This window comes from Parasteatoda tepidariorum, chromosome 7, assembly GCF_043381705.1.
Source record: "Parasteatoda tepidariorum isolate YZ-2023 chromosome 7, CAS_Ptep_4.0, whole genome shotgun sequence".
Taxonomy (NCBI): domain Eukaryota; kingdom Metazoa; phylum Arthropoda; class Arachnida; order Araneae; family Theridiidae; genus Parasteatoda; species Parasteatoda tepidariorum.
The window spans coordinates 56,112,054-56,138,621 of record NC_092210.1 but is presented as its reverse complement, the minus strand read 5'-3'; the positions used below and the strand labels follow the sequence as shown (position 1 = coordinate 56,138,621).

Sequence of the window (26,568 nt, the reverse complement as noted above, 5' to 3'; positions counted from 1 at the left end):
ATATACGAGGGTTGTAAATTAAATAGTGGCAACTTAACCTTGAAACTCACAAAAGGGCGCGCATGCGTAAATAGGGTATGGGTGCGGTGAGGTGGCGCTGTTGTCGATGTGTAGAGTGCAAAAAACAGTCGATTTGCTTAGAAGGGTAGTTGTTGCGTGGCGTTAAAGTGAGGAGTTTCGTTTCCATCGATCTAACGCATGTTGTGAAAAGGCTTAGTGACGAAAAAAGACGAGATGCTTGAATCCATCGTGCTACTGTCCTATATGGTAAAGCATTTGCTCCAAAGGCTTCCACTAATTCTCGATAGCATTCTGTTGCATTTTTGCCACGGGCAACCTCGATTGTATGCCACGACCGCTGATCACCTTTTGAAAACATGCTTTAGAGCGATGGAAACGAAACTCCTCACTTTAACGCCACACAACAACTACCCTTCTAAGCTAATCGATTTTTTTGCACTCTACACATCGACAACAGCCCCACCTCACAGCTCCCATATCTAATTTGCGCATGCCCGTCCTTCTGTGAGTTTAAAGGTTAAGTTGCCACTATTTAATTTACAACCCTCGTATGTGAGATAAGCTCCAGAAAGACGCTGACAGCAACAAAAAGGGAAATGTGACTGTGTATATTAACACGCTGAATGAAAATTTTGGACTGTTTGGGACTTTCCACAGAGGACATATACTTATCCCCTCTTCTGGTCCTCAATTTTCTTAGGGTCAACGGTCTGATGGACCTTGTCTGACTTTGTCAGTCATTGAAAGATAAGCTACTTTATAGATATTATAGTTTTTTTATAGAGAATTTGATGTAATTTTATCCTTTAAATTTGGACGTTAAATGGTTTGAGCTTTAAATGGATGTTAAATTACAGATTTTTGACAGTGTAGGCAATCTCAATCCTGGCTGGAATAATTATTACTATGCCCTGACATAAAATATCCATAAAAACACTCTGAAAAAGGTTTAATTTAGCTTTTTTAACATAACTATTTTCTTTTTATGTTTTCCTCTTTTATTTTTTACTCATTAATTTGTTTAAAGTTTATTATTCGTCCTCATGACGAAAACTTAATGAGTGTTTAGAAAAGAGATAATGTTCTTGAACAATAATAAAATAGTCTCATTTATTTTTGAGCCGCCAATTCAATTAAAATAATTCAGAAAATAAATTAAATAAATAAACCAAAGAAACTGAAGCGGTTAGATATTAGTTGGTTAAAACACTTCGTTCACTTCAAAAATATGCAGATTGGAAATAACAGTCAACATGTTTCAAGAGCTCAATAATGAAAGTAAATTTTTTTTCTTGAAAGACGCTTATTTTTGAGCACTTGAAACACGTTGATTGTTATTTCTATCTATATATTTCTGAAGCAACTGAAGTTTTTTCAGTCAAGTAATTCTAATAGAGGCGCGTTAATTTATTTAAATATAAAATGTGGAAAAATATTTACGCTAGATGATATCAATTCGATGCAATAACATATAAAAGATTATGCTACGAAAGTCGAAAAAGCTTATTTGCAAAAGAAATAAAATATTTTCTAACAAAAGTCAAAACAACTTTCTTGTAAATATTAAAACAAATATATTAAACAAGACTAGTACTCCTTGAAATAATTAATTCAATGCAACTTTGCTTATTTATTGTTTGGTAAGAAGTTATTCATATTTAATTTTTGAGTGTGTCTTATCTAAAAGATGTTAATTTATTGTTTAGCACTTCAAAGACGTGTTTTTAAAACCATTCTTTCTCCGCAACAATTATGTAACTGTAACCATCAACATTTTTTGTTTAACTTGAGCAGTTATTTTAAAAAATATATTGCAGCGCATTACAAATTTTTTTAATGAGCTCTTAATTTTAGCTGCCGGTTTTTCTCAACTGTTTCAACAGTTAAGTACTAATGACAAGAAGTTTTATTTTTTTCTACCTCACTAAAAACCATTATTTTGCTTTAATTCCTGTAGTTTTAACCTAAATTATAACACAGTGATAAGCTGTAAAATGAGAAAAATTTTGGAAAAAAATTTATGACATTTTTTTTGATGAAATGTAGGTTTTCTCTTTTTGGCTACCGATTTAAATTTAGAAGGTCATGTGAGAAAAATGTTGAATCAATATAACATAAAAGAAACATCTGCAAAGTAGGGTGAATGAATGCATAAACAAATCGTGATCACAAAATACCTTAATTCAACCTCAAAGTAACACAGGTTAGACACAATACACTTTTGATATCATCGATTAAGCTTCTGAGATTAGACGTTGCGAAACAAAATCATTAAAATTGATTTCGAACCACACTCATTTTCAAAGAGTGCAGCGTAAAATGAGAACAAATCTCAAATGTTATTGAAATATCTGTCATGGATTTTTCTGTTTTTTTTTACCCATTGCCAAAATGGGTCTTGCTTTGTGTTTAATGGCGTGCGCACCTTATTTGGATGTCATCACACTTTTCAACTGTGTTCAAGAGTAACAGTAAACAGTGCACATGCGTCGACATTTCAAGCGTTGCTATGGCGACCGCTGCTGTTTAATTTCGTTTTTTACTTTTAATTTTGATATGCATTAAGTTGATGAGTTTATTTTTGAGATATGGGACCAGAGAGATACCGTAAATACTTCTTGAGTTGTGAATAAAAGAGAATTTCATCATTTGAACGATATTTTTGTTTCTTGTTGTTTCAATTAAGAATCAGAAATTCTAACCTACAGCTCAAGCTGGATCGTTTCCACTACTAATTCAGGTGAATATCACAAATAAAGAAGGTCCCAAACTGATTGACACGGTTCTAAAGGTTAGAGTTGAAGCAAGAAAAAAAACGGTACCAACTTACCGAGGCTGAAAAAACTAAAGCCAAAGAACGTAGACGGGAGAAAAATTAGGCAACAACCCTTTTGTCAGTAGGTAACCTGAGATCTAGTTTCCATCGCAATTTTTTTTTTGCTAGATTGTAACTACATAAAATTGCTTACTATTTTTCATTTCGTTCATAAAAACAGCTTTTATTATTTTTTTTGCAAATTGTTTCGGTACACATCTGTGATGTTTTAACAGCATCACTCAAGGAACATAGAAAGGAGAAGTCCAGCTTTTCGAATACGTAACTAACGCAGGGAAGTGTTTGGTGAGGCATGATATACCAGAAAAATATTTTTTAGGGAGGGAAAAATATAGTTTGCCTGAAGCAAGAACTCCCCATGCCATTCGTCTGGACCTGGGGTGGAGACTATGACAACGAGATATAACTATTTCAAGTAGAGATGCGGGGTCTCTGTTAGGCTTCGGCACGGATCGGTGAGAAAAATTGAATCTTTTCTTCGGTCCCTAGAGTGAACAAAAGCTACCCTCCCTGAAATGCGCTATTCTTGTTTCCATAGCAAGAAACAGCCTCAAACTTTGCGTCGGAGGGAGTTCTTACCGTAGACAAATTACACTTAGATTTCACAGAGCATCATATATATTAAGATCCTAAGCATGAGCAGAAGAAGCAAAGTGACAGTCAGGAGGTACGTCACCTGTTGTCGTATAATTCTAGATGTATGGTTGGATACGCTGCCTCCCGTCAATCGCCATTTTATTCTTTCTTTCTATGTCAAAATGTATTAGCAGATTTAATCAGCATGGATGATATAAATGTATTCCCAATAAAATATCTTAATTAATAGTACAGTACTGTTTATTGATAGAGTGAAAATGCAAAACAAACGAACAATAAATAAAAAGAAAAAACTTTTCTTGACTCCAATCCCAGTAGGGGAGACAAGATGGTACAAACCCGTTTCGAGAACCTCTGCAGCTGTGCTCCAAAATTTTGCTTCTTCCTTTGTGCACCAAACCAAACCAAACATTGATTAATGGTTAAAATTATGTTTATAGAAGCTAGTTGTCTTCTCCTTAGAATATTTTTAGCACCGCTGTAACCCATCTGATCGTCACCATAAATATCTAGGACATCATATTTGTTGAGTATCGAACTTGATCCTCGTTTGTTCCCTATGAGAATGTTTAAATTCGTAAGCACGTACGCCAGTATATAGTAGTACACACAGGCCAACATGGCATTAATTCTTTAGCAATTTATCAAATATATGAAACTTTATATTCATCCTTTACTATTTCAATTTGATGCAAATTTCCGCACACGTGCATCCATCTTTAGCAGAAATTGCTTTCTTGTGAACTTTACGGCATGATGGTCTGATACCGTGGACCACATCTCACACGTATTTCCTTTTTTAACTCACATTTTTTTGGGGATATTAATCCATTATCTATGCTTTTGGACTCGTCTTGGGAATATTTAAACGTTTATCTTTTGCACCCTTAAATTATATATAATTGAACATAAATATATTTCTTAAAAGTATAATCCCGAATCTGACTTAATGCCTTATTATGCAAAACCCTCTGCCCTAGTGATGAGGTAAATAGCAAATGACGCACAGTGCGCAAAAAGTTGAGCACCCGAATAACCTAAAAAAATATTAATGATCAGATTTTCACGTACGAATTCTGAATTTTAATGGTTTGAGAACCTAACCTTAAGTAGGCTAATTAATTGCTGCAGATGATATTTTAAGTTGCTAAATAGAATACAAAAACGCTCGTTTTCTGAATAAATATAACTTTCTTTCGATGAATTTGTATTCTTGATCATCAAACTATGAAGATTGAGCCACAATAGTTTAGTCAGAACTCGGAAGTTTTAAGAATATGGACTCAATAGTTCAGTCTGAATGATGTCGAAAATTCGTATTCCTTAATGTTAAATTCACTTATTGCGTATTTTACCGCCGAAAACGTATTCCCTCAACTATTTTCCTCAAAAACTCTTCGACCAACTGTAGTCAAAGTTTTGATTATTTAATTTAAAATTAAATAAACTAAAGCAAAGTCAAAATTTTGTATGCCTTACAAAAGTCACTTTTTTGCCATAACTAAAATCTAAATAATAAAAAAGATATAAATAAAAAATAATAAAACTAATAATAAAAGAATATAATAAAATAATAGTGAACTAAATAAAAAATCAATGAATTATTATAAGGAAGTGATTCTCTTATACCACCTATTAACGATAGCTTTACAATTCATTTAAGGAGTTTAAGATATGAGTTTACTAAGTGAAATTCAATTTTTCTTAAGAACCATTCATGTTATATTACCGGGATTTGCAAATGTAGGTCTAGGCCGAAAAAACCCGCCAGAGTAATTTTGGGGTGGGCCTTCTTTTAATAAAAAACCTTTCTTCAAAGTGGCTTTTTTTAAATATTTACTGCATTAGATCAATAGGTTTTACTTCAAAACCCCAATAACTATAAATTACTCTCATTAATAAAATTAAATGCATTTAACTTGTTTTGAGAATATACTAACGTGAAACTTAATTTGAATGGAAAGTGAAGTGTCTGCATATCTGAAGAATACATTAGAGGTTGGTCTCGCAAAATTCTACGAAATTTTTTTTTAAATTTATGTTAAATTAATATTATTATGTTTTTATTAATCAAATTTTCCTTACATGTGCTTAGCGTTTGATACGATATTACTTTTGCATTTTTCGATTTAAATTATAGGAATGCAGTGATTTAAATTATAATTAAATCACTTTATGAAAAATTATCTGTTTTTAAGAAATAAAATTATTTGTGTAGCTTGAAAAAGTTGTTGAATTTTCTTAAACAAAATCTAAGATAGAATTTATAAATTAACTCTACATATTACTATTGAACATAAAAAAACTGCTTTTATATGTATTTGATGCCATCTATGGAACTAATAAATATTAATTTTTTTTTATAATAGCACTGAAACTTAATTAAGGCTTAGAATCCTTTTTTTAAAATCGAGGGCCGCCATTTTTTTTTATAATTCAAGAAAAAGGTTAAGAAAAAATTTAGAGGATAAAATGCAGTGAAAAGTGTATTAGAAAACAAATTTTTATGTTTAACTATATAAGGAGACAGCAAATATTAATTTCATTTATAAGGGTATATTTAAAGAATTAATGCTAAAAAATTGAATTAGTGTTTCGTATGAGAATTCACTTCTAAATTTAATTCAGGCATAATAATTATTCTTTTCTTTACTTCGGTTTTCTTAATTATTCTTTACCTTAGGCTTACCGTAAACCGGGGCGAATCTACCCATTTTTTNAACAGGTCGGTTAAAAAGACACCAAATAAATAAAAACGGATCAAACTACTACAGCGCCATCTTCCTTAGAGTCTGAACTAAGTCCTCCGTCGGTAAAAATTTTTTTATTTGCAATTTAAAATAGTGAAAATTAAATAAAACTAAAATGGGTAGACTCGCCTCTGGATGGGTAGACTCGCCCCGGTTTACGGTAGTACTACTTAAATTCATTCTAATGAATATTTTTGCTAAAAAAAATTAGTGCATGAAAACTGCAATTATGCTCGAAAAAAATTATATTTGAACCAAGATGTTTCATATATTGGCATTTTATGGGCATAACAAATATTAAAAACGTTTTGCTTCTCAATGCATCACAAAATGGTTTAAAACAATTTTTCATTATTGTTAGCACATTCCTAAAGACCACAAAATTGCATGGTAGGGTAGCTTAATAAGCGTATATCTAGATTTCTCTAATCTTCATCAGCATAAAATTAACAAAAAAATATATTTAAGTATTTTTTACCAATATATTTCATTTATTCATTATTTAACGGTATTTATTTACTATTTATCATCTTTTCTTAATACTTTTTTCTACTATTACTTTTAAGTGACGTAATTTTTATTATAAAGTAATCTTGTAATATAGCCTTATTACGCAATTTTTTTTTCTCGAAAAATAAATTGAAAATGTTTATTAAAAATACATTGAAAACTGTATGTAACGTAACCCTTTAAACTATTAGGCAGTAAATAAGTTCTAGTTATTTTTATTAAAAGATTTATGTATTATGCTTTGTTTTGTTTACGTTACTATTTCTCTTACACGGCGACAAAAAAAGCCTCATGACAACTCCCCGAATGGCAACGCTGGAAAATCGACCAATGATTACCACTAAAAATGTCACATGCCAAATCTAGCTAAGTTGGCTCAACATATAGAGCTCTTAAAAATGGAATATATTTTATTATGTATTATTAAGATTATTCCAATCAAAATTTGCAATTAAAATAACGAACAAGAACTGTTGTTAGGAATTAACAGAACATAATATTACCAAACAATATGGCAATAAATATCTAAGTAATTTTGTAGTAACAAAAATTTAAATGAAAGTTAAAAAAAAAAACAAAATCATACAACAATGACAACCAAAATAAATGAAAAATGATTAATAGGCTTTGGAACTGAGCCTGTGTTAATGCAGTGCAAAAATTTGGAATCTTCTAATTGAGTGACTAATATTTTATTAAGTAACGATCTGTTTATCGGTAAGAAATAAAAATAATAGCGACGCAATTTAAAACTCCCTAAAATTCACGCAACGGAAAAAGTTACAAATAGATACTAAATTTATTTGTGACTCTCATTCATATTAGAAGCGAATCCAGCAATCTCATCAAGGACTCAGGAATAAAAATTTAAAACATTTCTGAAGAAAAAAACTAATTTTTTTTATTAAAAACCTAATGAAATCTGGGTTTTTGATGAAAAATCCAGGTTTTTTTTTCAAACTCTGGATATTGCTTTGAAAATTGTGAAGTTACCTTGATAGCTTCTCTTAGAAATAATCACTTAATGATTCTTTCATACTTTCTTATATTTGGGACAATGATTTTTGCGTTAATAAAAACGCACTCTCTGGATAAGAAAAAAAAAATAAAAAATAACGGGTGACTATGTTCCTTTTGTTAAATGCTTCTCTGTCTAGCATTTCGATGGCTTTAATGTCCTCCGCTGACTGAGACTTTTGTCGAATGCACTTCGTTTTGCTTGCATGGGTGAAACTATGGTTTGCCTTTGTTAACTACATTATTTCTGTTTTTATCACTGTGTTTTACTTCATTTCCTTTCATTGTACCAAACTGAAATATTAAATACTACAAACAGAATGTTTAATGTAATTACTTACATTTCTCTTAATCTTTTGGTAAACTGAAATGCATTAGGAGTGATTGTATGCAGACCACTACTTTGGATGGTTCTGAAAAGATAAAAGAATTTATGCAATAAAAAGTAAAATTATTCTCTAAATTGACACTCAAAATCATTAAATAAAATTTTTTGTGTAATATCACCATATTCTTTTTATTTAGTAATAATATTACCAAATTAAAATCTTACTCACCTTCCCTTTATTCATTTCTTAAAATATCTCTATATATTTATTTCTCTTACAAGGCGACAAAAAAAAGCCTCATTACAACTCTCCGAATGGCAACGCTAGAAAATCGATCAATGATCGCCTCTGAAAATATCACATGCCAAATCTAGCTGAGGTTGCTTAACATATAGCTCTTTTAAAAACGAAAACTGAAATAACCAGAGAGAGCATTCTCACCAAATGTGCCCTCTTCCGAAATTCACACTATGAGCTGCGGTAATCTCATACTATTAAGTTAGGCAGAAATGAGTAGTCTTTGTCGATAGATCTCTATTTTAGTATTTTGTCGAAAGCGCTTTTTTTCACGAATTTATATATTACGAATTTATTTGACGATTTTTGATTTATATCACGAATTATACTATAGCAAATTTATAATTAGTTTAACGAATTACATGTCATTCATTTGAATTCAAATTTATTTTAATGACTTAGCATTTACTAAAAAGATGTAATTTGTTTTTTTAAAAAAAAGTTGTTATATGGATTTGAATGATTGTTTTAAATTCTTAAAATTTTGTGCATTTGCAATGTACCTAAGTTATTAGCGAGAAAAGCGAGCTTGGTTTGCGATGCAAACCATATGAGATTTCGTAGCAATTTTTGGGGGTTGGCGAGCGTTAGCGAGGAGAGGGCGCAGACCACTAGTATTCATAATTATCAGTTTTATAAGTAAAAAAATATTTTATTTTTGTTAACCAAGCAATTTAACATCTATTTTAGGAGAAAATGCCTCATGGTGTAAGTCAAAATATTATTTCCTTTAAGTTTCAATATTTCTCTTTAGATAAAAGAAGAAAGAGAAAAAGAAATATCAATTTAAGCAGTTGCCAAAAAAATTCGGAGATTAGGCTGTTAATTAATACGGCCAGTTCTATTCCTCGAAAAACAAGTCCAGCACAAATAATTGTAATTAACTTCAGCAAAATTAATACAGTTGATAGTTAATTTACATAGACAGCTGCCTTTTTTGAGAGAACAGACCTGTGTTCGTAATTGTAACGAACTTTAGCAAAATTAGGAAAATTGATCGGTAATTTGTGCGATTATATATACATTGCTGAAAAAATTAAGAGATGGAAAAGACATTTTCTCAAATATCTAAAAAAATACTGAATATAAATAAATGAAATTTGATATGGATATAGCTTATTCTCTGATAATAAAGTATGCAAAACAAAAATGAAAGTGCCATTCACTGGAAAGATCTATTGCCAATAAATCCAATGTAGTCTGAACTTAAGGATAAAAGATGACAATAAAAGTGAGGCTTGTACAGTGTGTGTTGTCTCTAGTATGGTGTAAGGTGACCCCTGATAGACAGACAGCATGCACAACGAGTATGCATGCTAATAAGGGAGTTAAGGAGGACTTGTGGAAGACCCTTTTATTCTTCCACCAGGGCAATTTTTAAATCCAAATTGGTTCTGGGGGAGGTTGGCGCATCGCAATAGCTCTCCCAAAAGCATCCCAAGCATACTCAATAGAATTCAGGTCAGGGGATTTGGCTGGCCAATCCATTCGTTGAATATCCTCGCTTTCCAGATTCTCATCAACCATGAGAGTCCTATGTGGTCGCGAATTGTCGTCCATAAAAATGAACTCAGGGCCAACAGCGCCCTTGAAAAGACGCACATAGGGCTCTAGGACCTTCTGCCTGTACCTCTGGGCATTCACGGAACCACTGTCAAACACATGGGGCGGTGTGCGGGTATCTTGCATGTGCTAGAAATGTACTATGAAATGCACTAGACATATTTATCCTGCTGTGAGAGAATAAAAAAACCTTATACATTTATATGTTTTGTTCATTAGTTAGCAGTGTACAAAGTTTGACAGGTAATATCAGAAAAGTGTCAAGCATTCAACTCCTTTTTTGAAGCAAAGTTTTCATTGCAATTTAATGGTGCTATTTATATATATAAAAGCATTCTAAGCAATAATAATAATATTTTCTTTCAACAAGAAAGCACTTAAAAGCATTTATAATATGTCTTCAATGAACAGGAAAGCTTTTAAATGTGTTTAAAAATAAACATTTCTATCATTTCTGAGTAAATTAAAATATTCTTATTTTAAACAAATGCATTGCAGAAATAAAATATCAAATACTTTTCTAAAAATGTTTGCGTTGTGCAGAAAATTAATTGTGGAGATGAATTTTAAAGCGGTAATAGAAATTTAAATAAAAGCGGCTAATTTAACTTGAGACAAACAACATATTTTTATCTCCATTGTTTATTCTCAGATAATAAATTTTGAAATACATTTTAATTAGTTTCGACTCAATTTAACGATGTAATTGTGTATATAATTTGTAATACATTTTTTTTATAAGTTCTGAATATTATCATGCTTCAAACTAACACGATTTGTGAATTTATTCAGTGAGTAATTTCATTTCTATACAGTATAGCACTAAAGTAATTCAGAATACAATGTGAGTAATTTCAATGATTAACAGATTAATGGTAATTAACGAAGAATTAAGAAAATAGCAATAATTCAATTTTAAAAAGTTGTATTAATAAATTAATCCAAAAAAGAAAGTTATTATAAAAAAGTAACTTAATTATAGTAACATATATGATATGAATTAAAAATATTTTTCTTTTTGTTTAAAATGTATTTTTTGCGTTACTGATATTTAGATTCGGTATATTTTATTAATAGTATTTTATGCTTTAAAAACTTTACTCCAGCATATGGATCACTCCTATGCGGTTTCGAATAAAAATAAATATCTTAGAAATATGGTGTTCTGAGAAAAAGCAATAAACATGATTTTTTGTTTTGTTTTTTTATTCTATATTTGACTTTCGGCTTTAAATATTGAATAGAAATAAACTTGAATAAAGTTTTTTTTAAAAGCTAAGAGATTTTATTTGAAAACTAGATATGTGCCTTCTGGGGAATCTTTGAAATTTTAATATGAACTATTATATATTGCAATAGTATTAAATAATGCAATTTTAATATAAAAATCTTAGAGTTGTGTTTAAAGAGGAAAGTGATCATTAATTAAATAATGGAGATATTTGATTTTGATGAATTTAAAAAAGAACTAAACTACTTGTAGCATTACAGCTATTGGGATAAAAAATATTGAAGGCTATTTTTTTCCAACAGTTAATAAGGAAAACTGAAGGAATACCTTAGATAAAGTACAAAACCTTTTAACTTTTACAGTTCCTTAAATTTTCGGAAGGAGAAAAATATTCTGGCAAAATTACTGAACTGTAAGGTAATAACATTACAGGTAAAAGAGAAAAACCGTAATTCTGGTGCTAAAACTAAAATATACGAACAATTTTGGTGGATGACGTTTTCATGCCCCAGGCAATACTGAAAACAGAGCTCTTAATTCAATATTGGAACAGGAATCTGAATTTAAAAGAAAAATAATGACTTATATTTTACCTTGAATTGCCTCTCCGGTGTTCTCTTAATTCTGTATACAATTGATTTTTATATTTTAAATTAGAATTTTTTTACTAGAAAATTATTAACCCTAAATGTTGATTTAAGAAACATGTGAAGAAAATAAATAACAATTAACGATTTCAAGGTTGGAATTCCCTATTTTAATTAAAGAGGATAATCACCTCAACTGTTCTCGAAAAAAATATATCTATTATAATTAAATAAATAATCCCAAGAAACTAAAGAGGTAAGATATTACCTGATTAAAATCTTCATTCGCTTGATTATATATAAATAGCAAATAACAGTCGACATCTTTCAAGCGCTTTGAAAATAGGCTCCCATTTTCAAGACTGGCCAGATGTGAATAAGAAAAAAAAAGTGATTTAAATAAAACAAAAAAACATTTAAAATTGCCAACGAAAAATGAAAAAATAAAAGCGTAAAACAAAACTAGAAAAACTAACTGTAGAGGGAAAAAAATGAGAAACAGAACAAGAATAAAACACAGCGTCTGAGAAATGCAAATCAGGGTAGAATGCTTTTCCACATTCTATGGACAAGTGGTGAGGAGCTAATGTCAAAAACAACGAATCAGCATTCTAATTAAAACAAGATTCCAGTGCATCAAGATGAGCTGATGTGACTGGTGTGGAAATAATTTTAGCATAGTCGAAACTGAATTTATTCCCAGGATTCCAACTATGAGCAGCAATTGAGGATATTTAGATTTCTTGATAACGGATATATCTATTGTGTTCTCGAAATCAAAATGTAGTCATACCCGCACTGACAAGGAATGTAGTAAACTTCCCCGCGATTATCAATGCTAATAGAACAAAGCATAAATTCAACATTGACAATGCCAAGATTATTTGAGCATTGGAATTATTGAGATTATTGATTAACGTGAGCATAATCATTTATGATATAGAAATATACACCGAAGAGCCATTACATTATGACCACTCTGCTAATAACATGTAGGACCACCTTTAACCCTCAAAATTGCTATCATTCGCCGTGGCATTGATTCAACAAGGTGCTGATAGGTAGTCTGATGTATCTGGTACCAAGCACTCACCAAGTGGTCCTGCAATTCCCTCACATTGCGAGGAGGGAGCGTGGCAGCACGAATTTGGTTTTCCAAGTAGGACTAAAAATGCTCTATTGCGTTAAGGTCAGTTGAATTTGGGGGCCAAGACATGACTTGAAAATCACTGGAATGTTCCTCGAACCAATCCATGACGATTCGACCCTTATGACATGGTGCATTATCCTGTTGGTAAGCACCATCCCCTGCAGGAAAAACTGCTGCCATGAATGGGTAAACCTAGTCTGCAACTTAGCTTACAGACGTCAGGGATTGTTCCATGAGGATTATGGGTCCTAATGTGCCCCATGAAAACATTGTTCCCGGGCGAGAAACCATGAAAACCTGGGCGAGCCCATTGTTATGGATGGAAGGTGGTCATAATGTAATGGCTCTTCGGTGTATAAGCATAAACGTTAAAATTTAATTTTTCGTGCTTTAGCAGCGGCAAGCAGTTCAAAAATCATTTATTTTGCGGTTCCATTTTCGATAGAAGCTAATGCCAAAGAATTTAGTTAGTTTTTTTCTTTTTGTGAGTGTGCCTGTGTAGACCCTTAATAGGTTTTTATAGCTTTTAATTTGCTAAAATAACGTACACCACTTGTAACAGATAGTGAGATATTTATCAAAATTCTTAAACTTATCCGCTTGTTTGGAAAAGTATTTCGTTAAATCATTTTTTACGAATGAATGTTATGAAATCAATCGGAAATATATTATCTTCTCATTTCTTTCTTATAATTGTACGTGTTTCAATAATATTTTAAAAGTATTCTGTATTTAATTTAAGAAATTTTGTTAAAAATTACTTTAAAAAATGAAAAATTGTTGTTGATGACCATCGTAATACAATTCATATGCGTTAATAATTATTTTTATGCATTCATAACCTCATTCTCTGATTGGACCATTTACTAAAATACCCTATAAGCAAATTCAATGCTATTTGCTGCTTATTCGCTGTTAATATATATTTCGCTAATCCACCTGTGATAAAATGTTTTTTAAATCCATACTATTTTTAAAATAACCATTTGAAATAAACTGAAAATGCCTGTATGAAAAACAATTGTATAAACCTTGTACAAAAAAACAATTACAAAAGAACGAAATGTCATCGCAGTAATAGGAAAATATTAAATGATTATTGCTATCAGCTAATTTTTGGTGAAAATTAGATATTCTCTAACCAGAGTAATAGAAGTTTGCAACACTATATATAAAATATATAAAAAAGTTTTTAAAAACATTAAATAAATAAAAATTATAACAATAATAAATGTTTAGACAAATCAGATGAATTAAGAAGTTATCGATACCGCTATTAGCAAATATTCGTAGAGAAAAAGTCACGCTTTGGACTATCGTAAAGAGATTGTTCCCAGTAGAACATTGAAGTCAAGCATCCCTGGCTTCGGTCATTGAGCAGGTGGGTGACCACTTTGATGCCAACCTTTCTAGGAATCATATGTGCCATGTACTGGTTCTCGTTAAACTGTTCTTTCGTAAAAACCTCGACTTCGCAAAGTTGGGGAGGAATCAAAATTGTAATGGAATGTCTTCGAATTTACCACACCGTTGCCAATAATCAATTGAGCAGCTCTGGTGCGACGTCAATAAATCAGTACTACTTGTAAAGAAAAATAAATCTTACTTTAGTTTTCTAGAAAATCTTTAAATAATTATTTAAAATATATATCGAAGAACAAAATATGAAAAATATTTTAAGATGAATAGATGCTTCTTGTTGTCAACAAAGTTTACTAAGATCATAGCAATTATATAATCTTTACTAAATATCTCGGATATTAACTTTTCCGTTTTGTTTCTAATAAGCCCCCTCAAAAAGTCCGATGAAATTTGGATGGAAAATTTAAATTAAAATTACATTTTGAGACAAAATAAGAGTATTTTCTAGATAAAATATTAAAATTTATATCAACAAATTAACATTATATTAAAAGTGCATTTGACACAAAAGGTATATGTACAGTACGTAAAAAAATATCACAAAGAATAACTTTCGTTCTAATAATCGGGTTTTCGCGTACTAAATGTGAATCCTAATGGATCCTGGGGGTGACCTCAAATATGCTAATTATTTAGTGCTATCTATTAATTAAATTACGAAGTCGGACACAAACTTACTTTCTCTGAATGAACATATCTTTTTTATTCAATGGATTTGGATTTCTGACTTCCAAAATATAGGAGGTAGCCGCAATCTAGGAGATTTGGCTCCAATAGTTTGGGCCCCTTAATGTTAATTATATATTTTTTTGTGCATTTCGCCATATCTNATATAGTTTAAAGATTTCCAATTATATTAAAAAAAGTAAATGCATATATATATATATATATATTTATTACGTATTTTTCTGTTAAAATGCTTCAACTGTTTTTATTTAATAAAAGTGTCGAGAAAAAAAATTATTATTTTCATTTTTCATAAACTAATTTATCAGCAATGAGGAAATATTTAAATAGGGAGATTAATATTTAAATGTGATTAACGTACAAGGAATTTCACTTACGTACTTGTAGCGTAAAATTCAATTCAAATTTTTTTTCGCTAATAGCCGATTGCTAACCTTTTTCTTCAATTTCAAAATATGATGTTTCTTTTTAAGTCGTGTGAAAATTTATTCGAAATTCATTCAAGAGATTTGATTAAAAATTTTATTGAATAGGAAACGTTTTATTCAGCGAATGTGGAATTTTATAAAAGCATGTTTCTGATTGAATGTGATTATACATTAACTACTTTTTAATTTTATTTTTTAGTTTGTTCTCTTAATAATTGATGTGATTTCAATAATTGAAACAATTCCAATAATATGCTTACGTGTGCTTAAATTCGTAATAATTTATTTATCACTTTCTTTATATATATCTTATGATTATTTATATGGATACGTAGCTATTTTTAAGTATCTTAAAATTTCTCAACATGCTATAATATCGTCCTTATTTTAAAATAAATTCTTTAATTACCTGGTAGCGTGTTGTCTGCGGAACTTTTTTACCAACTGTATAATTATATTTTAACATTTCTCAAGTTTTATTTCTTACGTTACCATGTAGATTATTTTTTCAATAATCTACAAATCAATTTTCAATCACTTTAATTTAGATTTTACTTTAAAGTAAGAGTTCGTTTTTAAATTATTGTCAGGTTTTTAACAAAAGAAAGCTTAGAATTATTACTAGCTAGATGAGAATTAAATTTGGTTAAGAAATTAAAATCATTCGGCTGCTTTAAAACTATTTGATGCAAAACAGCTATTTTTTTTAAAAAAAAGAATACAAATTATTGTTTCTTATTTGTTTAAATATTGAAAAGTAAATGCATATCTGTGCACATCGAAAAAATATAACAGCTTGCTTTGATCTTTAAATGAAAAACAATTTTGGACCTACAATTCTGACGTTCAGACTTATTCCCGCCATATAACTTTAAGAAAATTTCACTTTCAAAAAAGATAATGTTGAAAAAAATTTCTTAAAAAAGTTTTTAATATTATTTCTCAACCTTAGCCCAATTTACAAATTATGGTTATATCATAAAAATTCTCGATATGCCTTATTGCCAATTGCCATACATTGGGATAAATTCAATCTTGATAATGCCAAGATTCTTACTACGCCTGCCATATCAGCTCATCTTGATACACGGGAATCTTGTTTTATTTATATGAATGCTGATTTCCTTGTTAATCTTAGTTTGACACCAATGCTCCATGAGGCGGGAAAATCTATTTCGTTAGCCTATGCGGTTTTTCCAGTTTTGCTTTGGTTTATCTTTTTTATTTAATTCTAGGATACTGTAGATTTTCTAGTTTTATTTCCCACTTTAATTTATGTTTTCTCGTTGGATACTTCACATTTTCTGTTCCAAATCCCTTTTTTTCCTCCAATCTGGCGAGTCTTAAGAATGGGCGTTTATTTTTGAGCGCTTAAAGCGCGACGACTCTTATTAAAATCTTCGTATTTTTTTAAGCCAATGAAGTTCTTACCATCAAGTATAGTGTGTTATATTTGGATCCTTCTTGATCATTTTTTGATTCAGAATCTTATGCTGAAAGAGCCACACACTAGTATATTATTATTTTAACAGGGTACAGACTGTATATACAACATTTAGAAAACCACGGCATCCATATTGAAATAATTAAGTAAACGTTAACTTTAAAATTAAAATTTCAAAACTTAATGTTTTGTAACCAGATGTTTCGATTTATTGAAATCGATTTTTCATTGCTGCGATTAATATAAGCGTAATAAAATATATATTTTTTAAGTTTTTCTGCCTGTATTACAGCATCTTAAGGACCTTACGATTACTTTTTAAAAGAAGACTATCATATCAGATATATGTATGTAGTGATGGCACGATTAGTCAAATAAGTTTCTAACAATAGTAATAAAGCAAAAAAACTATAGAAGCAATATTTGGTGATAAATATATTGCAAATTGATGAACACGTTAAGCAACATTTCACGGAGAAATCATGAAACTACGTTTCAGACTGTATAAAGGCATCAGGATGCTATTCGTAATTTATCATTATCTAAAGAAAACCACGCAACTCACATACTTGCTAGAATGAAACGACTTTTAAAAAATAAATCATACAATATTCATGAACACACATATTTCAATCTTTTTAACATTTTACGTAACATTCACTATTTTTTTTCAATTATAAAGAAAAAAATCGTGAATTATATAAAACCTTCTGAATATGCATTAAAAACGTTTTCAGATATTCTACATTTTGACGAGATCTTTTTCTTGATTTACCCTACAACTCTGAATATAATTTAAATAACTGACATAAATTGGGTTTTAACATACAATTTAAAAATTTAAATATTTAAGAAAGTTAAAGACAACTTAAGAAAATACAAATAATTCCGTATAAAAAGCTTATGCGTCAAAATACTAAAAACTTGAAAATTTATTAATAATTTATAAATTGATTTAAATTTTATTTTCAAAGGAGTTGGAAAAAAAAGCAATCTTTGCTTTTGGGCAGGAATCAACCAAAAAAAATCTGTTGTCTAGAAACTTCAAGATATATTTCTATTAACTACTTAAATATAAATAGTAAAAAACTTTTCCGACAGGAGTTAACAGGAAAACGATTATTAATATGGCTTCAGTTTTATTTCATTTTTTTTTATCTTAGTTGCTTAGCAACGTAAAAACACTAAGTATTTCTCTTTTGTCAATCATGCAGTTAGATTATGGTTACATTAAATTTTTTTTCCTGCTATGGTAATAGCTCTTGACCTGTTTTTGGGAGGAAGCTGAATTTAAGTAGCTTTCCAGTGCCCCAATTTTTGAATCAAATGTTTTGAAATTTCGTCTACCCAAATTTGAAAGTCAGGAATCGAAATATGCAAAAAAATATGCTTATTGTTTGAATTCGTAACTTAATAGCTATAACTAATTAATTGGCATATTTGATGTTATCCCCTGGAACCATTCAGATTGACACTTAGTTTGCAAAAATCCGAACATTAGAACGAAAATTCCTCAGGGTGATAGCTTTTTTTTAAATATTTTGATCACTGTACAGTGCCCAAAACAAAAACACTTTCACAAATGATTGATGATCTGATTTAAACGCTCTGGAACTCATTCTTAATGGTTCGAGAGAGTGACCATAAACATGATAAATAGTAAATGCATGCCGATGATATTTTAAGTTACAAACTCAAACACAAAATCATAGACACAGACTGACACATAGAGAATTTTAAACTATAAAGCAAGTTAATCTAAGAATATATGATAAAAAAACAATCTATAAATATGTTTTTTGAACACACAATATTTTATTTTATATTATAAGCGTAGTTGAACAGCCGACCCAAAATGACAACTTGGGTCGGCAAAACAGTAAGTAGTTGACAACTACAAGTGTTCAACTCCGTAGCCTTGTAATTTTGAACCCAATCGAGAAGACAAGGGAACTCCTCGATCAAGTATTGAGAGAAATTTGCCTTCGTGAAGGACTTTTTAATGGAACCAACCCGCATTTGCATTACACGGGAGAAACCACGAAAACCTTCCACAGTTGACCTGAAGACAAGGATTCTCTAACCCATTATCCGTCTACCAATGAGGATATTTTACGTCAGCACTATGAGCCGGGTGCGGAATTTGTATCGCCCAGCTATCGATCCTGTTTCACTTCATTGGGAGACAAGAACTCTATCTCCTAAAATACTCACGCGGGTTTTTTAAAGAAATATAATTAAACACAGTGAAAAAATTTTTAAAATTGTCTATATTTTAAATTCAGAAAAGAAAAAATAAATATTTGAAAAATAACTTTATACTATATAGGATAGTAATTTATGTGTGTAATTTATGTAGGATAATAATTTATTATGTAATTAATTTCAACTTAAAATTTCAAGACTAAATATCAAATTTTTGATACATTTAATTTTTGTACATAATTTTTAAACATTATTTTAGCAGATTTAATTACTTTTTAAATATTTATTTTCCTCGAAAAATTAAATCATGAAATCAAAAAAGTGAAAAAAATAAACTCAATAACTCCATACAAACAAACACGTGAAAATGAGAAATACGTATGATTTCCATCCGTCTGTTCAGTGTTGCCAACAGTGAAATTGGAAATAAGTGATTATATTTTTCTCCAGAAATTTTTATTTTCTTTTCTTCCTGAAATTACAAATTATCCTGTAAGTAGTGTTTTAAAATTAAACATTTTTTTTAGTTACATAAATATTTGTGTTCAAATAGTCTATTCATTCAAGTCAATAGTGTGTTCAAATAGTTCTTTGAATCATTTTCATTTAGTCACGTACCTCTGGTAATAAAATACACAGAGTGAAATGTAAATTTGCTTTTGATATTTCGTAAGCGGATTTCAAACTCCTTTGATCTTTCCTATAATGTTTGAAATAGCAATTTCTTTGAAATTTATACTATACTAATTCTATGAAACCATATATATATTTATCTATCAGTAATGCTATATATTTTTTATAATACTCTTTCTATGATGTATATAATAATCCTTTTATACGATAAAGTAATTTTGTATTTTTAAGCTTTGTTTTGGGAATAGGCAAACTTAAAGCTTTACGACTTCAAAGGTTTGAACAAATCTCAAGGAATGGTAAAGCTATACTTTAGAATAGTCCAAACACAGTAAATAAGAGGCGCAATTAAAAAGGGAAGATAATTCATGACAAACAATGGTTTTAACTGTCGTATACTTTTATTTTTAGTTATTATCTAGTTTAGTTTATAATGTTTTGAAATTAGATGGTAAACAATTTTAATATATCGCACAACTATATTAAAAAATATAACCGGTTATTATGATTTAATTAAGATCAAAAAAAAATTTTAAATTTAACAAAAATAAATACATTTAGTGTTAAAACTTATTTCGCACAGTGATGTGCAATAGCTTATATAAAAAATACATTAAATTTTAATATACTAGGGTGATTATAGCCTGCTCGCTGCCCTCCCCAAGCCCCATAAGTGCATTTCATTAGAATTGCTTCGCAATTTTAGAACACTTAGCTCACTCATCGCTCTTGTTTTAAGTTCGCTTTGTGTGTATGATGGTACTCTTTTTAAAATGAATTTCTAAAAATGTGTGACATTGATATCTTTTAAATTTTTTTATTTATAAACACTTAATTCAATTTATAGACATTTAATTCAACTTATGTACATTACAAATTTATAATACAACAACATTGAAAAGTGTAAGAAATAAGCCCATGCGTTTTCGAGCCACAACAGTGCAAAGCTGCTAAATTAAAAAAATTTAAATCAAAACAAATTACCCGACATGAATCCATTAAATAACAAGAAAGTAAGAATAACCCAGTCAGCATCAAAAATACGGCACAATAGAAATTATCTACGAAATAAAGAGCAAAAATGGAAATGGGAACATGCCAGTGTTATCAGAGGGGCATTACCATGCCGTCAGCGCAGGAGCAGTTTCTGCGGTCTGTGGCAAATTACCACAATCATCCATATCCCCGACTGCAACGAGGAAGAGTAATAAACATGAAACAGTAGCAAGTGGGAAGAAGGCAATGTACTATTATCCAGAAAATCGAAGTAAAAGTAAATATATTCGGCTGAAGGAAACTTCTTTCGGATGAAAGTCAGATGCAACAATTTCGAGTATTAAATTAAATCAACAAAATAAAGGTTTTTCATTTTGGCATATTTATATTAAATATTCCAAAATTGTGATTTAATCATCTAAAGTTGCATATAAGGAAAAAATTGAAAGAAATAAAATCAAACTAATCAATTGAAGATATAGGGTTATAGTTCTAAACTAATATTAAAATATTTAATTTTGACATAGACATTAATAAACTTCATTGATTCAGTGATAATGCACATTTCACTATCTTAGTAAATAACCTTTTTAAACTTGACATTAAAAATAAATTTCGATTATCGCAACGACTCTATCTCACAATTTAATTTTCCCATTAGATTTAAGAATCCAATTCTTGATAATTTTTACTTTTCAAATACACTTCATAAATTAAGTTAACTATTAATAGTTAAGAATTTTATTATAAGAAAAACTTAAATACGATACCACTTTTGGTCGTAAAATCTTTAACTATAATGAATTTTGTTCTTATTTAAGGAAACAAAGTAACAATATTGAGTTTATTTGTAGTCTAGATTTATATTCAAATTTCATTGATAACATATTTCCACTGATGATATTAACATTGTCAATAAGTATGTTTCTACTTATGCTCTCTAATAAATTCAAATTAATTTTTGAAATTAGCATTAAAGTATTCCTTTTATTTTATCTAGGAGATATCGATTCTTTCAATATGAGAATATCTAGAATTCATTTTCTACTTGTACAATTCTTTGTTGATAGAAAATGGACCCTAGACTTCAAATTAAAATAATTTTTACTTGGTTACTGTCATCTTATTAAATTAGATATATTTAAATTTAGAAGTCTTAAGAACGATTTAGAATTCACTAGAAAACACTTTATTATTTGTCCTATGAATAAAGTTTCTGGAAATTATGCTTTCATTTGTAAAAACTTATATTTTCACTTATTGGAAACCGAACTTTCTAATTCTCTAACTTATACGTTCCGTCCCGATAACTATTAACACTATTAAAATTTGTAAAATTAAAAATAACAACATTAAGCTGCCTTCTATTACAAGCACTCCAAAACTTCATAAGACACCTATCAAATTTCGATTTTCGAATTCTACTCCTCTGAACGCTTTTCAAGTCAAGAGCTATGCAGAATACATCGTCAAATCAAACTTGTAGCATTAATGCTTAGAAGATTACACCAGGTAAATTGTTTACTAAATATTTATTTTATTAAAATCATATATATGATTCGGTTTTACTTGGGTTATAAAAAATAATAAACCAGCTATAAGAGATAACAATTGCATTACACACTTTGAACATCCTGATTTCAAAGACATTTCCACTTGACGAACTTAAAGGTGTTTTTTTCCTCTTACTTTTAACATTTAAGAGATATTTTAGATGTCAATTTTTACTGCTTTCAAAACATTATATATTTCTATATTTTTAATAATTTTTTTTTAATGGTGAATGTGTTTTTCTGCCGATTATTAGCATATCACCAGGTAATTATTCTTCAAGCATTTCTGCTAGCCATTTTTTAAAATTTATTTTGAAAAGAATGCTGCAATTCCAAAAAGTAACGGCTTCTGGTTTATAAATGGTTTTATTGCCTTAATTTTATCGATGCTACCAACACTATAGATCTAAGTGAATTAACGCTGTGAAAAACTATTCAGTCCCATTTATTATCAGACTTTTTTGATTGATTTATCACATTAAAGTCGTTTAAAATTTAAATTGAGGCTTTTGATAAAAGAAATAACTTTCCCTTCCCTGACAACAAACTATATTCCTGGAATACTAATCTTTTATTAGTATTTACAGGAACGTTATTTTATCTCATATTAATCATATTCAGTTTATTTATTTATAAAAATTAAGAGCTATTTTAAGTAGTTGTAAATCTCATAGCAAGCTTTTCTTAAATAATGGTATTTCGATTAGATTTGTAGGCAGATATTTGATTTAGTATAGGATTGCCTTCCGAGGGGGAGTAATGCTTTAGCTTTATGCTATGAAAGACCCACCTCAGCATTGAAGGTCACCTTAAAAGATAATGGAGGGTCTGCCTATATCAGGGATGGCCAAGCTCCTTGATAGTCGAGCAATTTTTCACAATTTGAAATTTTTCGCGAGCTGCTACTAAATACGTATTTAAAAGGTATGCAAAAAAGGCATTAAATTTTTTTTACAGAAATTATATTTATTTAATACATATAAATAAAAGTACAAAATAAGTGTGTTGAATTCAAATATTAAACGCATTTATTTTACTTCTCTTGATAATTCTTTAAAATTTGGTGAATAATTGGTGACTGCAGCACTTCTCAGAAATTCTTTGAGATGCTGGTATACAGATCGGTGTTTGGATTTCACGAATTTTAAAGTGGAATAAAATGATTCACATAAGTACGTTGCTCCAAATATTGAAATAATTCGACAAGCAGCTTTTCTTATTCAGCTGGAAACATCGATTCTGGTACAAATTTCCAAAATTCAGTAATCGACGTCGACTTATATTTTAATTGTAGAGCTTGATCTTCTTGCATCTCTATCGATTCTAATTCTCCAGATGCTTTCTGGGTCATAATTATATTGAAAATGGAAAACACTCACCCTGAATTATGTTAATTTCAAATGGATTCAGAAAAAAATCAAGACATGATTTAAAATATTTCAAGCCTTGAATTCTGTTTATGTTCGTTCGCGTAGTTTTCTATGAGTCATATCATTCTTAACTTGGACGGAAATGAAATTTGCTACAACGTTGCACTTAGTCTTTCATATTTGTTGTCAGTAATTTAAAAGGCATTTTGAAACACATACTTGTCGTGTAATATTTTTTTAAAATATAATAGCACAAAAATTAAAAGGAAACTCGGGTACATTTATCGGGAGCCACAAATAATCCTACAAAGAGCCGCATGTTGGCCACCCCTGGCCTATATTCTCAATTGGTTTTTTTTTCCGGTTTCATTTTCTGATCTTCAATTTAGATTTTTAATTTGAAGTTTTATGGTTTCCCATTTTGACATATAAACTAATTTAATTCAAGAACCTGCGATATTTGACGCTCACCCGAAAGATCGAGGTCATGGATTTAGTTTCTAGGCAACCAGAAATATACACGGGAGAATTTAGTCAGATCAAATCTCTTAGAAGGAAAAAACTCTTATTTTTCCCTTAACTGAAGTAGAAAATTGCTGCTTAAGAAGGTGGTCACCGAGACAGTCATATCAGGTTATTCTCTTGATCAGTGTTGTTATTTATTGGGAAATAAATCCCCAGCTCTAGTTAGAAGCATTAGGCTAAGTAATGGATTTGTAAGCTCCATGATATGTGCCATACTGAATCCAGAACATCAGTTGAAAATGGCTATAATGAACAGTTTTCTTCCTCATGAGATTTAATAGCTTACATCATTGAGCCGCTCAGAAGCCAATGCCAGAAGTCCATTTTTTTGATATTTTCTGATTTTTGGAAATTTTGATGAAATAAATGATAATCTTCTTAGTTATTAAAGGACTTACTCGTTGGTTACTTTTCTTCTAGGTTAGACAGTCATTTTTTTAATAGCTTCTGAATATATTGTATAATAATTTCAGAAACCATTGTGAATAAGTCCACCTTTTATCAATATTTTTTTACATAAACTTTGAAATAAAAATTAAATTCTTCCTCTTTTGATATTTGTTGGTAACACTTGAAAAACAAGAAATTCATAGTAACTCAGGGTTGCCAGACGTAGTATTTTTAATACTACGGTAGTATTTTTTCACCGAAAAATACTACCTCCAATTAAACACGACTTTTACAGAACATTTATGACAACGCGTGGAGATCAAGATTTACATTTAAATAACTCGGAAGAAGATGATGTTTGTTATGATGAATAAACATAAAACTTATGACAAAAAATTATATTTTACTATTTTTACATAAATTTTTTATCTTTTTCAGCTGCCAAAAGGTATAAGTCCTAAAATTTTTAAGATGCTGTCATTATTTCAATAAATACTTACGTTTTTATTTACACATCCTGTACATATCCTGATTTTTTGCAGAGTTTACACCTCGAGAAAAGACTTTATGCACTTTTCTAATTAAATTAATAAACCAAGAATTTTAAAAACTAATGTATCAAAAAACATTAATTTTCTCAATTTTTGTGTTTTGGACTTAACCGCATTGGCTTCTGAGCGAGTCAATTAATAACCGTAAACAAGTGCATTATTTGATTTTGACTGAGTTGCTAATTTGACATTACATTCTTACTTATACTTTCATGCTCACATTAAATTCTTACGTATACTTACATTACTTACGCTTGCATTTTTATTATACAGTACATTTATTCATATTATTTGCATTATTACTTAGATCCTGTCTTCATTTTCACTGTACGATTCTAAATCTCGAAATACTTGAAATTCCACTTCTCTTAAAATATTTCTTCTAATATATTTCTTCAACAAAAAAAATAATGAAAGGATTACAAAATGAAAATATTGTGGACTACAAAACAAAATTCTCGTCTAAATGAGAAAGGTTTTGGATATGTTGTTTCAGCTGCAAATAGTTTTTCTGAAAAACTTTTTACTGAAACACTTACGAAAACGAAAAACAAAAAATATTTTTTCTCATATATTGAACTAAGAATATTTTTCAGCTTTCATTCAAGTTGGATCTCTATGCTCTATGCCGATTACGAAGTCGTCAATTCACAGACAACTTCCATAATTTAATAATTCATATGCCCTCATATTGTAAAAAAAAAGGAAACCTTAACTAAAATATTGCAGCAAGTTACCCACTTTTTGGAAGAAAAAAAATTTCATTCTCACCTGCTATTGCTTAAAGACTTTTATCATGTTAAATATAACGATGATTGAAAATGAAAACATTATATGAATGGTTCCCCATTCCCATTTTCGGATTATTGATTCATAGATTATATTATCTCATTGTTTATAATAATTCAAATAATTATAATTAAAGTAAATAAATATATTAAAATTATAAAGCAATCAGGATTTATAAAGCAATTAATGAAAATGACTCAGAGCATTACAAAGTAGGCAGGCCACCTTTGGTCTTATTAAAATGTTCATAATGAAATAATCATAAATAAAAAGAAATAAAATGAGTGCCGTCTAAACGGCTGAAAAATTACAGTTACATAGGCTTTTCATTTACTTATTAATCGATTTTAAAGACTCATCCATTTACAAATTTGTTAAGTAAATACATAAATACACAAGTGGGCGACCTTTGTGCTAAAATACAAACTAAGGTAAACAACGTTAAAGAGCACAAAAATATTATTAAATGCAGACAGCTGTTTCGGATGCTCAAAGGGCAACCTTCATCAGTGCAACAGAAAGCACTGATGAAGGTTGCCTGATGAAGGTTGCCCTTTGAGCATCCGAAACAGCTGTCTGCTTTAAATAATATTTTTGTGCTCTTTAACGTTGTTTACCTTAGTTTGTATTTTAGCACAAAGGTCGCCCACTTGTGTATTTAATAAAATTATTGCCTATTGTGCGGAT

The 26,568-nt window shown here is 29.7% G+C and overlaps 1 protein-coding gene across 1 annotated transcript in view; it reads right to left on the bottom strand.

The window, feature by feature from the left end:
- LOC122271468 (NT-3 growth factor receptor-like) overlaps positions 1-26,568 on the bottom strand; it is a 187,862-nt gene that overhangs the window by 54,131 nt on the left and 107,163 nt on the right. The window contains exon 3 of the mRNA XM_071183472.1: positions 8,073-8,144. Within this exon, the coding sequence (XP_071039573.1) occupies positions 8,073-8,144 (72 nt within the window). The remainder of the gene's footprint in view (positions 1-8,072; positions 8,145-26,568) is intronic.